Source organism: Colletes latitarsis, chromosome 7, assembly GCF_051014445.1.
Source record: "Colletes latitarsis isolate SP2378_abdomen chromosome 7, iyColLati1, whole genome shotgun sequence".
Classification (NCBI taxonomy): Eukaryota; Metazoa; Arthropoda; class Insecta; order Hymenoptera; family Colletidae; genus Colletes; species Colletes latitarsis.
In genome coordinates, this window is record NC_135140.1 from 21,321,015 (window position 1) to 21,334,126 (window position 13,112).

Below are 13,112 nucleotides of genomic sequence, written 5' to 3' on the forward strand. Positions count from 1 at the left end.
TTCTGTCGTAAAATAGTTTTGTACAAGGATGATTCTAGTTAGATGTTAATTTCGTCATTATTAAGTTCGAATGTTGTTAATTTAAACATGTTATATACAAAACTTTGTTCTTATACTATTATTAATCAAAACTCATGCAGAAACTTAAACCATATCTCGTAGGGAGACGATTGCATGATGTTATACTAGGTGTCCAATTTTGTATCTCATTGTTTCATGGTCGTAGAGGGATTGTCTTATTTCAATCACACGTGGGTTTCAATTTTTGATCGCGTTATTCTGTCAGAAACGTTACGCTGCGTTTGTTCCGAATTCTGAATGGAGGGGAACAATGATACTTCATTTATAAGTACACCGGGCTTTTGTTCCGATTGTGGGTCAATTTTGCCGCTCTTGGGTAACTCAGGAGACGTTAAATGTTACGCTTGCAAACGAACTTGGGGTCCCGAAGGTATCCGTAATATTTTTACCATTGCAACACATGTTTACTATCCTTTTATGCTGGGTTTCGATGCTACGTATGATTTTAACTTTAGCTTTCGGGGACATGGCTATGTCATACACCATTAATTTTAACGACAAAAATGTTTATGGGCCTTCGAAACAACAGGACGATAACAAAGACGACGCAGACGGTCCGATAGTGGAACGAAAATGTCCACAGTGTCAAAATGATAAAATGTCATACGCTACCTTGCAGTTGAGATCTGCTGATGAAGGACAGACTGTGTTTTATACATGCACAAAGTGCAAGTATGTTCTTCCTAGTGAGATTAAAATACACGTACAGATTATGGCAATAGCAATAGATTATATATAAACATTTAATATTTTTTCAGATACAAAGAGACAGAGAACTCTTAACATAAATTTACATCATACATTCGAATATATAAGGGTACTAACAATGTTGTTAAATTGATCATTCCAGGACAATTATTGAAACATGAACACTCTCTGTTAATAAAACATAGAGCTTTATTCATGATACACTCAACAAATATCAATGAAGGGACAATTAATAATTTCATAATACCGCTGGATTATCATTATATTTTTGTTCTAGTTACTTGTTGGGTACTTTTAATTATGTATTCTTAATTGTATATACTCGATTAAATATTTTGTACAATATGTTGGAATGAAAGTTAACAATTAGATTAAGAAATGTCTGTTGATTCATTATTGAAACCATTACAGTGGTCCTTTCATTATAAAATCGTCGTATTTAAAGAGTTTGTTAGTACATCGCTTATGCTACAGATAGACTTAAATATTACTAGTAGTCGCGGTATCATATTTTTTTTTTATTAGTAAAGAGAAATAGATGCACTATATTACGTCCAGGAATTTTTAACGAACAGTCCATTAACTTAATTATATACACAACGAGAAAAGTCTTAAACTACGATAGTTGAAGGCTCCGTTATCCTAATGTTAATAAATCAACAAGAAGAAATTTATTTTTAGATTTAAACAATGCTCTTCAACGATTATATTAGTTTACACAATCTATCGTTATGCAATTATACTCATAACCTAAAAACAACATGGCTGGCGCTTGCAGCTTGTATTACGTGAACGATAATAAAATAATAAAAGCTCCGTTAACGACAGCATTAACTATTAATAAGAACTTACGAATTGTGCACCATCACCCTCAGTGTTTAAACTAAATAAAAAACATTAAATATCGTCAACGATATCGTTGCACATATTTCTTCAGCTTTCTTTCAGAAACGTTATCCGAGCTGTGTATTTCTTATAAACATCCCTCAGAGTTACTATTAACCATTTGCTTCGCATCCAAATCTCACTTGCCTCGCATAATTGTAAAACAACGCTTGAAACGTAAGAGGAACATGTTATATGATTCGTTATATAAAAAACCGATCTCCATTATCGTCACCACGTGTGGCACAACATTCAATAATGTTTCTCCTTTAACAACAAAGTATTTGACAACATTCATTTCTTTCGAAGTTGTAAAATCTCCATTGAATTCGTTCAACTTTGCGCGCCTTTAATTTCTGTGAAAGTTACTCGTACGGGGGTTTCCATAAGACGCAGTGTTTCTCCGTCATTGTTACTTTATTATATATAGAGATTTATGTTGGATCCGTTAGGCCTTCGATGAACAGGTGAACTGATCATCTCGAAAAAATATATTAAAAAAATTCTACAGACCAGTCCGGTACTTCTCAACAACTTCTAAGTATATTCGACTCAAACAAATCGCGAATGCTAAGCGTATCTTCTTCTATCTTCTCCTCATGAGTTAAGCGGCAGATATAGTGTTTTTCTAAGTTAATATTATGGTAGGGATGGTTGGTCAGTGATCTTGAGATAACAAAGTACGTAAAACAATTACCAGTAAAATTTTAGGTACCAACGTCTGCTAGGAACATGTGGAACGAATGAACACAATTTAAACGTTGGCAGTCTTATGCGACGTTGGTTTTTGATACTTTTTGTTGTACACTTGCCATTTCAAAGACCGGCTAAAATATTATAGTAATACAATTAGACCTACCAGTCATATCAGCAGAAAATAATTCCAATCAACTTTCGACCCTCGGATCCTGGGGAACTTTTTCTTCAAATAAGGTACTTTTCCACACCTATCAGGAAGCACAAAGACGTGAGGAGGTGGTGCTCAGCGCTCGAGATTGTTCGAGTCGAGCGTACCTATTTAATTTCTCTCTCGATTATATACACTAATGCTTCATATTACATATTGTACATCGAGTATGTACAAATGACAAGGTATTTACAGGTGGAATGTGAGGCAGGTGACGGAAAGGTTCTAGATTGTCGGTTCAAATCGACGCTGCGATCATGAGGCTTCGTAGCACTCGTCCAAAAAGTTCTCCAATGAGTGATAGAGATGAGCCCTCGATTGAGCAATTCCGTGATCCTCGTCCGTATACGTCTGCGCAGAAAATGACAATCTTCAACTACTAGTAACAATAAAGGTGTACACGCATGGGGGCCCGAAGCAAAATATAACTAGGGAAGCTAAATAAACAGTGTTTTTAAATACAGAGTATACTGTCGTTGATCATATTTAGGCTAATTATTCCTTCTTATGAACAGAAAATTCATAAAGGCAATTATTGGTCGGAGGACAGAGCTGCCCCCTTAAGTCAAATGTGTAACAGGGAGCTACATTACCAATAGGTCACCTGGCGGCAAATATTTGAAATAGGAAACACATTGAAACTCATGAACTCATCACTAATAAATTAATTCATCGATAAATAAGCACACAAGTTAGTTTATCGATCGATCGATTCACCAACTCGTTAATCCGCCAATGTCCCGAATCGTTGAGATTTATTTAACGACGACGCGTCCTTTATGTATGCTAAAAATTAGAGACATAGCGCGTGCAACGAAACAACGAAGTCTCGGAGAAAGAGGTAGACGCTTTGTTATTTTCGAAAAGAAAACAGAAAACCCGCGGCGAACGATTGCAGCGGAAATATGCCCGGTCTCGCCCGAGGCTGCGATTATTATTTAAATGAAAAGCCTCCGTGCGAAAGTTGAATGCGCGGCAGAATTTGTTTACGAGTATGCAGTTTCCTGCCGGCTCTGTAGATTTTAATCGTCAATGTAAAACATTTCGAAACGCCAAGGAAGCACGTAAGCGAACGCAAACGGGAATAATTTCGCGGCTTTTCCTGTACGACCTTTTAAATCGTTTACTCTTTCAAATTATTTTCTATTAAGTAAAAAATTGTTTCACTATTTTTATATTCGTAACGTCTTTAGAGGATGCTTCTTTTGCAACGTATTAGCTTGGTCAAGTTTCTATATTATTTATTATTTCAATAGAAATTTAGCTAACTCTGCACGTTCTAAAGGCCCCGCTGCGTGAAATAAATAAATGCTTGCAGGGTTAATAAAATACCTGTTGTCGGAACAGTATATCCTTCTGCTCGAGAACCTTGGCAAGTAACAGAGATTGTTGATAGTGCACGTTATCGTCCAGAGTTCCATGGATCAAGTAGTACATCTTCGTTTTAATATTGTCTACTTTGTTGAGGAGTTGGCTTTCCTCGTAACCGTGAAGATTGTCGTCGACCTTCGGCAAACCCATGAACCTCTCCGTGTAAATTGAATCTGCAATTTACGGTAATTGTAAGGTTATTCTACGCGGATAACTTTTTTCACTAGACCTCCATTTTTCGTTTTTACTGTTTTTTTTTCAAGTTCCTAACACTTTCAAATTTTTATTCTCTGGTTGTTCGCCATTTTACTCGTTTCTTTTTATTTTCTAATTTTTATTTTCTAATTTTATCCCCTCAAATCACCCTTTCTCAATTACACGGTCCCAACTTTTTGTTTTTTAATTTTTCAGTAACTCAAGCATACATTTCTCAATTCCACTCGCCACTATTTTTATGTGCCACTAAACAACAGAACTACTGTTTCATCAGAAATGTTACCACTACACTAACTCCATCCTCTATCGAAAAGTTTTCTTCTCAAAGTTGTTATTCCCCTCGTTAATTCGTTTTACTGCTAGCTGCAATTAGTTTGATCGTTATATCTTGTTACCTTACTCTCCAATTCCCTCAACTCGAAATTTTTCAGTACATCTAGTTAATTAATTTCTCAGTTTCTCCCACTACGATCGTATTCTCTTTATTTTCCAGTACCTCGAGTTTACTTCATTCTCCATTTTCTAATATCTCGAGTTAACTAATTCCCCGAATCTACACACCTCCATTCTAACACACCACTTGACAGCAGTACTAGAGTTAGTCTCACCAGAAATGCGTGCCTCGCTATAACTCCGCTCTCAACCGTATTCAAACGCTTACTGGCCTCCATCGTTATTTCTCCCGTTAATTCGTCTTACCGGGAACTGCAATTAATCCGATCGTTAAACGCTCGCAAACACGACAATCCCGACCGTTTAACGATGTCTTCGAAAGATTTAATTAAACACCCCCGACCAGACGGTCATCCGTTTCAGTCGTTCCCAGGCGATCGCCTCGCCAACGAAGGAAACGCAACGAATGAAAAACGCCACGCTTCGCGCGTAATTGTGCCCCGTGAATTACACCCAGCGTGCTACTTAATTAATCCGCGGAGGCCTGCGAGGAAATTGCTTCGCGCCTATAATACGTCCGCGTTCACAGCGAGTGCTGGGGATATTAAGCTTTTCCACCGTTCGTACGCAACAATGGGAACCGCGGCGGAGAAAAAGGCTGCGGCGGAAAGGCGATGAAATTTTGCCGCGTTCCATGGGGGCATCCCCGTAACCGGAAGCGCCGCGTCCGGGCCGAACACGACGTGAAAAATGGCCGAATCATTTCACATCACGTTGCAAACAAACATTTTTAACGAAATGTTTGCGCTCGATGATTCACAACCGACAGATTTAACGCATTTTTCGCGTTTCAGACGAAAATAAGCAGGGAAACAATAGCGCGTGCTGTTGGCCAGCTTGGTAGAATCATCGATTCTATCGTAGTTAAGCGCTCGAATAGTCAAGTATCTGGCAATTTTGCGCCTCGAGTCCACTCTGTTGCAATGCCGTGTTGCAAGGTAATTAATTATTAATTGCACTCGGTATAACCGAACTATGTATGTGGCGATTTGAGGGTAGGTTATGAAGCCACCTCGTTGAGCCGCTTGGTTTCATCGTGGTCGAACCAGTCTATATATTTTATTGTATTTGTATTCTGTTAACGGTGCGGTGAACTGGTTACAATAAATAAAGTAAGCTCACGAGCGAGTAAAGGAATTAAATTTTGTTGTATCGATATCGACGTAGAAGAAAGTTATAAATAATCTAACGGTGACTCGAGTTGACCCTGTTACAATGTTGCAAGGGGTGAAGTGGAAAAAAAATATCATCCACGATCAATATCTAGGGGATGGAGATGGGACTTGGAGGGTTCTCGACAGAGAAAAGGAAAAAGCTGTGGCGTTAAAAATGTGCATCGACGACGACGACGACGATAGAACGTCTGCATGCTCGACTCGATTCCGAGCGATGACTCCTTATCGGGCAAATAAATCTGATATCTCGATGCGCGAGCACAGTCGATTGCGACCAGCTTCCGGCGATGATTGAATCGGACGAAGTCGAATCGAACCGGCGACGCCTCGTACTCCTTATCGTTCTTCTTCTTCGTTCGATTTGCTTCGATATTTAAACCGCCTGCGTTGTAAGTCAATGGCTCTCAAACTTTTTAAATCTCCCGCCTCCCCCTTAAGAACTAGGGAAGTTACGAAGCATTCTGTGGTGATCTTAACGAAGTTACATAGTAATTTAGTGGCTAAATGACGATAAACCATAAACCATGGCAAACCCATAGACACATCGGCCAATTGTGCAATAATGTAGATAATAATGTGCTGTTATAATGACAAGTCTAGATGCTATCGACGCCGATTACGTAACAACGGAGGGTGCATAAACTTGGTATCCCTGATAAGGACCCGAACACAGTGATCGAACGTTCATTTGATTTAAACTATAATCTTTTAGTGGTTTGAGGAGTTTAATAAACGGGTATCGGCACCAGCAGTTCTCATGAATGAAAAGATATTTAACTGACACGGTTTCAGCATGAATGAAAATATTGTCCCTTGTATACGCACCGTAAAGAGCCCAATCTGTTACAGGTGCCACGGACATGCCGCACTTGAAGACACCGTGACAATCCTTAGCGAGCGTCATGCCTGTCGCGTAGCCGCCATAACTCCAGCCCCATATCGCTGTCTTGGTACGGTCGATGAACGGGAGTGTCTCTTGTAAATATCTGCAACCAGAGGGAGAATCGTTGACGCGCGAAATTGGTCGTTAATAAAACGGAACCTCGAGATACGTCGTGATTTCACAGGAGCCATCCTCTGCTCTCGGTCCGATCTTTTGCTTTAGTTACCTAATGGTAGGTTGTGTCGGGGGATCAACAGGCTGATGGATTCGAGAGGGGAACAAGTCGACGAAAAAGTGTAGAGATTCCAAGGGAAATGGGAATTCGATGAACGATAACAGTCGACGAGAGTCTAAATACTGGGTATTTAATCGTTAATAGCTGTAACAATCTTTCTTTAACGAGGAATAATAGTACTAAGTATGTCCTCGAGGATCTGACATTAAAGGCTGAAGTGGCACGAGGATCGAGGCTTATTTAACAGATCCTGCTTGAGATGCGAGGATTTTCGAGAATAAAAGAATTACCCTAGATATCGATAAGCCACTAATAATCGATTATAGATCGTAGCCCCCTGATGGCGATATTTTCAAACGCAAGTGGTGTGTCATTTGGCAAGGCTAGTAGTAAGACAGTTTGAGATTAGATGTAACAAATAATATGTTAAACACTTGGCAACCTCCACAGATTACATTCTGTTTTGCAAAGCAAAGTCTTTTGTCTTAAACAAAGGGCTTAAAAAGTCTTTAGTCACTTTGTATCTCGTTCTTTATCGAAGCATAAAGATTGACTGCTTGTTTTATGAGTTTCCCGGGCAGGAGGAGCATCAGATTCGCTGTCACTATATCTCACTGTTCACGTTGTTCCTTGTGAAATCTATCTTCATCGCACGAATGCAAAAAGCTCAGACTCGAATGCATTATGCATCCGGGCGGACGAGCACTTAGGACAGCGAATGACATTCATTTTAGTGGGCGATCCTTTAAGAACGATTTTTATGAGCTCCTCCGCGGTAGGATCACACTGGCAGCTTTCAAATTTAAGATCTCTCTGTTACCTTCTGGTAAACCGAACTCCGCGTTCATGGCACGTGGCTTAATGGCCATTTAGACATTTTTTTTCACCCCCACCACCCAAACCTCCATTTTCCGCTGTCGTGCTTTCTCGATGCCAGGAACATATAAATGTGGCTTTTTGTGGAAACAAGCTTCTAACCGGGACGTCGCGTGAATAGTCTTCTATGTATGTCTCTCAGAAGTTTTGAGATTATTCCAAGAATAATGAGCAATCAATATGGACAGTTTCTTGGAATAAATCGGATAGGATTCTAGTCTAGGGATTATATGATAAATGTTAAAGCCGTGTTTGTGATTCTAAGTTCTGGACAAGCTTGGTGGGCATACGTTTGGACTAAGTCGATTGTAGGTTAAACTAGGATTAGCCTCTTCCGTGCACAGGTTAAACAGAGGTTATACTAGGGTGAATCTGAGTTTTAGCATAAATCGATTGACTATAATTCCTATCCCTTTGTAAGAGACTAGTCTGAACCTCGCATATAAGACGGCAGCGATAATTATCTTTCCCCTGGGTCTTGTGGGGTCCTGGTTGCAAGCCTTCGGTGATTCCCAGATCCCCCTAGATGGCGCAGAAGTAGACTCATGTGGTTTTTAGTTGGTAACAGTTCGACACTAGGGGTAACACCCATCCTTTATAGAGAAAGTAGCCTTTCAATGATCAGATTTCACGGAGACTAATTGTGCTACTGTATCTGGTCCTTCCATCAGTTAGGCCAGGTAGATGTTAAATTATGATAGGTCCGAGTTTGACTATAGTTATCCAAATTTAATGCCGCAGCCTCAACCCTCATCCTTGCTAGGTCTGAGTTAGGTTAATAAATTCTGCTTAGCTTCGGGTTACGTCTATATTTCTGAGTCTCGTTTGGATAGGACATAGGTTACACCGTCATAGTACCTGGTTTTCTACAAACATCCAAATATCGATCGGAAGGCCAGGACCCCGTGCCAAGTCTTCCGAGAATGCGAAGTGCTGCATCGAAGTATTGTTGCGTGTTTTCATCGCAGTTATTCGAAAATAACAACGTTCTCGTGTTAATCAAAGCAACTATCGCGATAAAATTGAGGAAAACAATGGAACGGGAAAGACGGATACGCAGCGATGCTTGTCGAATTCAAAGAGCGGTCAATATAACGGTCAATTCCGCATCGAACGATCGACAATGGCCCGTCGCATCAGCAGGAAACTTTTCCAAACACTCTTCTATGGTGCATTCGATTTCCCCCACTCGAGACAATACGTGATTTCCGATCGGAAAGGGTAAAAGAGCTTACACTCCTTTCTTCCAATCTTTTCTAGCTATTGTCTCCCGTATCTCGCGTGTCCAATAATAATGGTTCCACGGGGAACCGTGGCGGCGACCACGCGGTTGCCCATAGAAATAGTAGCGGCTCTCTCAACTGTGTTCCTTTTTTACCTAAAATTTATTTAGCTCGTAAATCGACCAGCCCGCCCGTTGAATTCTATTCCTCCAACAACGACCCTGTTTCCGCACGAGCAACGATTTTCAGATAGAATTTCATTTTTCGATGGCCGAGATACGGCTGTTCGCGTTGCATTGTCTTCGATTGGATCCTTTAACGGATTACGGCTGGCAACTTGCGGCTTTTTAGATAAATTAGGTTGACTTTTGGATCAAACCAAATTATTTATATTATATTTTTATTATGTTATGTTGCATTATGTGTCGTGGGAAATGAAAGCAAACAATGGTTTGCCTTTGGCGCGCTTCCATAATCATGTACGATGTAGTTCCCTATTAAAAGTTGGTAGTACTATTGTTCGGAAATCCAATATATAAATCGATGTTGTTCGTTCATTTTTCTAGATAATACATCCATTATTATCGAGCACATCTTAAACCTTGTATTATTAAAATATTAATACCTGCACTTTACATAAATGTTTAAGTTGATATACAGATATTTTCCAAAGAAAATCAAAGGTCCTCTAAGCAAAATTATATCTCTGGTACATAAATTCAATCGCGTGCTGTTGAAATTAAACACCACGCCGTGAATGTTAACTGTAATTGTCTGTTTTTTACTTTTTTATTTTTAATTATGGCTCGCTACGGTTCAGAGTGTTCCCGCGATATGCGACACCACGTGGCGAACACGATAAATTGAAATCCGAGGCTCTCGAAAATAATCGAGTCGTTATTTTGTTTCGACGAACGCGTCCACTCTATCTCCCGCAGCATGGTCAGTTTTTTTTTACGATTTCATAACGCAAATTAATGAAAAACGTATCGTTTCATATCAGAGTAATTATATAATTGCATGGTGCAGCTCCAAACCTAATCTCTATGTAATTTGTTCACATTAAATTCGATGTTTCTCCTCCATCCTTAGAACTTTCAAACCTTATCCTAATAATTTTTATCTTTCGTCTTTCTAGAGATAACTAATTGTTTTATTAGAGACACCACAACGTTTGCTGAGTCGGTTGTTTTCGCCACCACTTGCTGGTTCTCTGTTTAATTAACTTCGACCTCACGTTGTTGGTGTCCAGGGTGGGTTTAGATCAAAGGAATGACAAGCACGATAATATAGATAACAGCAAAATTGCATCACGGTAACGCGTTTCAATTTAACAATAATAAATTTAATGTGTATTTAATAAATGTACCAATGCAATGCATTCGATCGATATGGACATATTATATATTTATTTTTGGAAAGAAAAATATGTTATTATTTTTATATTATTACTGCTGTTAACAGTACAATGTTTGTTTCACACACCGACCACTCATATATACAACTACGTTGGGTAAAAACGTTTTCTATAATTGAATTCATTTTTCTGTAAAGATACTAGTCTTGAACAGGACTCAAACACAATAGATGGAACCATTGAAATTTAAAAATGTTTAAAGTCTTTTCTCGTTACTAGCCGTAATTCTTTAACCTATTTCCGTTCTCGTCTATCGCTCATTTCTCGCTCTTCATCCTTCTTCATCGATTATCGTTTTGGTCCCGCTGTTCTCAATCTCTATTACCTCTTCAAGCACCCCTTTAACTCAGTATCCTCCAGTCCTTCCTGTAACGCGCGCCACTCGTTCTTCACCCTCCATTTTGTTTTCATGTTTCATATCTCGCTTTGTACTACTTTGTTCGTTGCTTTGAATTCTTCGACTTTCGTTTCTTTTCCACCCTCTGCTCATTAACCGGTATTCTTTTTATTCTCCACTTCGTTTCGATTTTTACCCTTCCACTCCTTTTACATAACACTTATTGTTCACTTTTTCCTCGCTCTTTACCCTTGTTGCGATGTTCTTTGTTTCACACTCCACTTGCGGTAGGCAATCCGTTCTGATGGCTTGCACTTACAACTGTTCGACTATTTATTGGGTTCAATCATAACTACAGGATGCAATACATTGCAAGTGACCCATGGTAAGTTTAAAATGACCCACGACAAGTTTGAAGCTACCCACTATAAGTTTGAAGTGGTCCACAGTGAGTTTAAAGTGGCCCACGATAAAGTTTCGAGCAATTCACGGTAAGTAAAGGCTACTAAATTAAATTCAACGTAAGTAAATACAAGTACAATAATGTTTTAGTCGTGTACTAGTTTTGTAAATGTTTTCCAAAGGCAATAGAGTCCACGCAAGAGGAAACAGGAATTATTTATTCCTCGGTTCAATGGATATTCGGCCCCGGATGCGTGTAACACTCGTTGGAAAAATAACAAAAATTATTTTCAGTTTTGTATGTGATGGGGAAACACTGTTTGTGTCCTGATGACGACGCTATATGCATCTCTGTAGGCTCATATCACCACTAAATGGATCATAGGTCCGCCCCACCATTCTGGGAAAAAGAATTTATCTTTCGGTCAGGGTGTCGGTTATTCACCGATGAAGCGATCGCAGGGGACGAGACAGCAACATTGCTGGCTCGATGACGGAAAAAAGTTCGGCAAAAAAGTGGCGAAAAAACCAGCGGTGAGTGTACAAACCCAAGGGATGAACAAGAGGGAGGTAGAGAGAGAGCACGTTAACGCGAGTGGGTCGAGATACCAACGTGGCTAATTCAATGAACGTTCGAAAATTTTTAATGGAAGCAAGCACTGGCGATTCTTCGACGAATAAACATTTACCAAACAATATTAATTTAGTTAAAAACCTTTTCACGAAGAATCAGGAAGAATAATCAGGTGGATCCCTAAATTGTGATCGCCAAAGGTTAGGGTTGGATTTGTCAAGGCTAGAATGAACGGTAAAGGTACCAAAATCTTTCGTAATTGTCTACTTCAGTGTTTCTCAAAGTGGGGGTATAGAAAAACTTGAAAGTGTATTTAAAGCTCATCGCAATTCCGAAACGTTCGGGAACCACTGATCTACGTCGATGGGAAAAGTATATTTCCAAAGCTGAGCTTTCGCCGCAAGCGCTATCAGAGCGTTCCACCAAGAATCGAACGATTTATCTTATTTGTGCTAGCATCAATCGGAAAACCGAGCTCTTTCCTCCGACGAATACGAAAACGATTCACTGGGCGGCATCGGTGCCGCTCGCGAGGACATCATTCCCATCGCTGGACCGAGAGATTGATAGCGATCGGGGGATGAGAGGAGCAAAAAGGTGGGGAAACGAGAGAAACAACGACGATGTGGGTGGAGGACGAAACTAGCGAGGCTGCAGGACGCGGGAACGGTAGGGGTAAAAAGTGAACGAGAAAAAGGGAGAATGGCAACACGGGGAGAGCAAAAGGACTGGGAAGAGACAGAGGAAAATCAGAGAGAAAGAGTGGCGAGCACGGAGAAACGAGGGAGAGAAGTGGGTGAGAAACGGTGACAGGGACGCAGGCCCGACAACACCCCGCGCAATAGGGCAAAGGTTAAAGAGAGTTGGCCGATTCCGCAATCGCTTGGCCGGCTTCCAATTTCACGACTCGGTTTTTACGGGCCGGACGCGGTGCGACGCGCCAGCAAAACATTGCAACGTGGATCCAGGGACGGGCAGCGCCACCGACGCCCGGACGGGATGCTGGGGCTCGCTGCGAGAGGAGGAAATGTCGGTTAAAATAGACCGCCTCCGTTCGCGTCGTTCCATCCGCCGCGCCGTTTCGCCTCCGATGCTGCGTGAAGATACCCGAACGGAATCGATTGCTCGCGGAAGATAAGCGCTCGTCAGAGTGTCGGCGCGATAAAGGACCGCTTTTCGTAATCCGAGTCACCCGTTCCCCTACCCCTCCCAGTTTCTTGGTCTTGCTATTCTTGTTCCTCTTTGCTCTTTGGTTATCGGAACCTTCCATTAAACGCGGAATGCCAAGGATCGACGCGTGCGTTTCCTTCGTGTACGTTCGGCAATCCTGTTTGAAATCGAAGCGTTTCGTGAAATTCGATGCTCAGGT

At 40.6% G+C, this 13,112-nt stretch overlaps 2 protein-coding genes across 6 annotated transcripts in view; one reads left to right on the top strand and one right to left on the bottom strand.

Annotated features, from left to right (window-relative positions):
* The first annotated feature begins 189 nt into the window (after window positions 1–189).
* On the top strand, window positions 190–980 carry Rpi12 (RNA polymerase I subunit RpI12). Its single transcript, XM_076768424.1, has 3 exons — window positions 190–451; window positions 537–753; window positions 840–980. The coding sequence occupies exons 1-3, from the start codon at window positions 319–321 to the stop codon at window positions 862–864; spliced, it is 375 nt and encodes a 124-aa protein (XP_076624539.1). The 5' UTR covers window positions 190–318; the 3' UTR covers window positions 865–980.
* Window positions 807–13,112, bottom strand: part of LOC143343479 (venom dipeptidyl peptidase 4) — a 199,812-nt gene continuing 187,506 nt past the window's right edge. For all 5 annotated transcript variants that reach the window (XM_076768423.1, XM_076768421.1, XM_076768422.1 and 2 more), the window contains 3 exons: window positions 6,622–6,782; window positions 3,914–4,125; window positions 807–2,932 (listed from right to left, as the gene is read on the bottom strand). In XM_076768423.1, the coding sequence (XP_076624538.1) occupies window positions 2,837–2,932; window positions 3,914–4,125; window positions 6,622–6,782 (469 nt within the window). In that variant the 3' untranslated portion in view covers window positions 807–2,836. The remainder of the gene's footprint in view (window positions 2,933–3,913; window positions 4,126–6,621; window positions 6,783–13,112) is intronic.

Coding starts and splice junctions, on each gene's coding strand:
- Rpi12 (XM_076768424.1), top strand. CDS start 319: ATGGAGGGGAACAATGATACTTCATTTATAAGTACACCGGGCTTTTGT. Junction 452..536: donor ACGAACTTGGGGTCCCGAAG/GTATCCGTAATA, acceptor TTTTAACTTTAG/CTTTCGGGGACATGGCTATG. Junction 754..839: donor TATACATGCACAAAGTGCAA/GTATGTTCTTCC, acceptor ATATTTTTTCAG/ATACAAAGAGACAGAGAACT.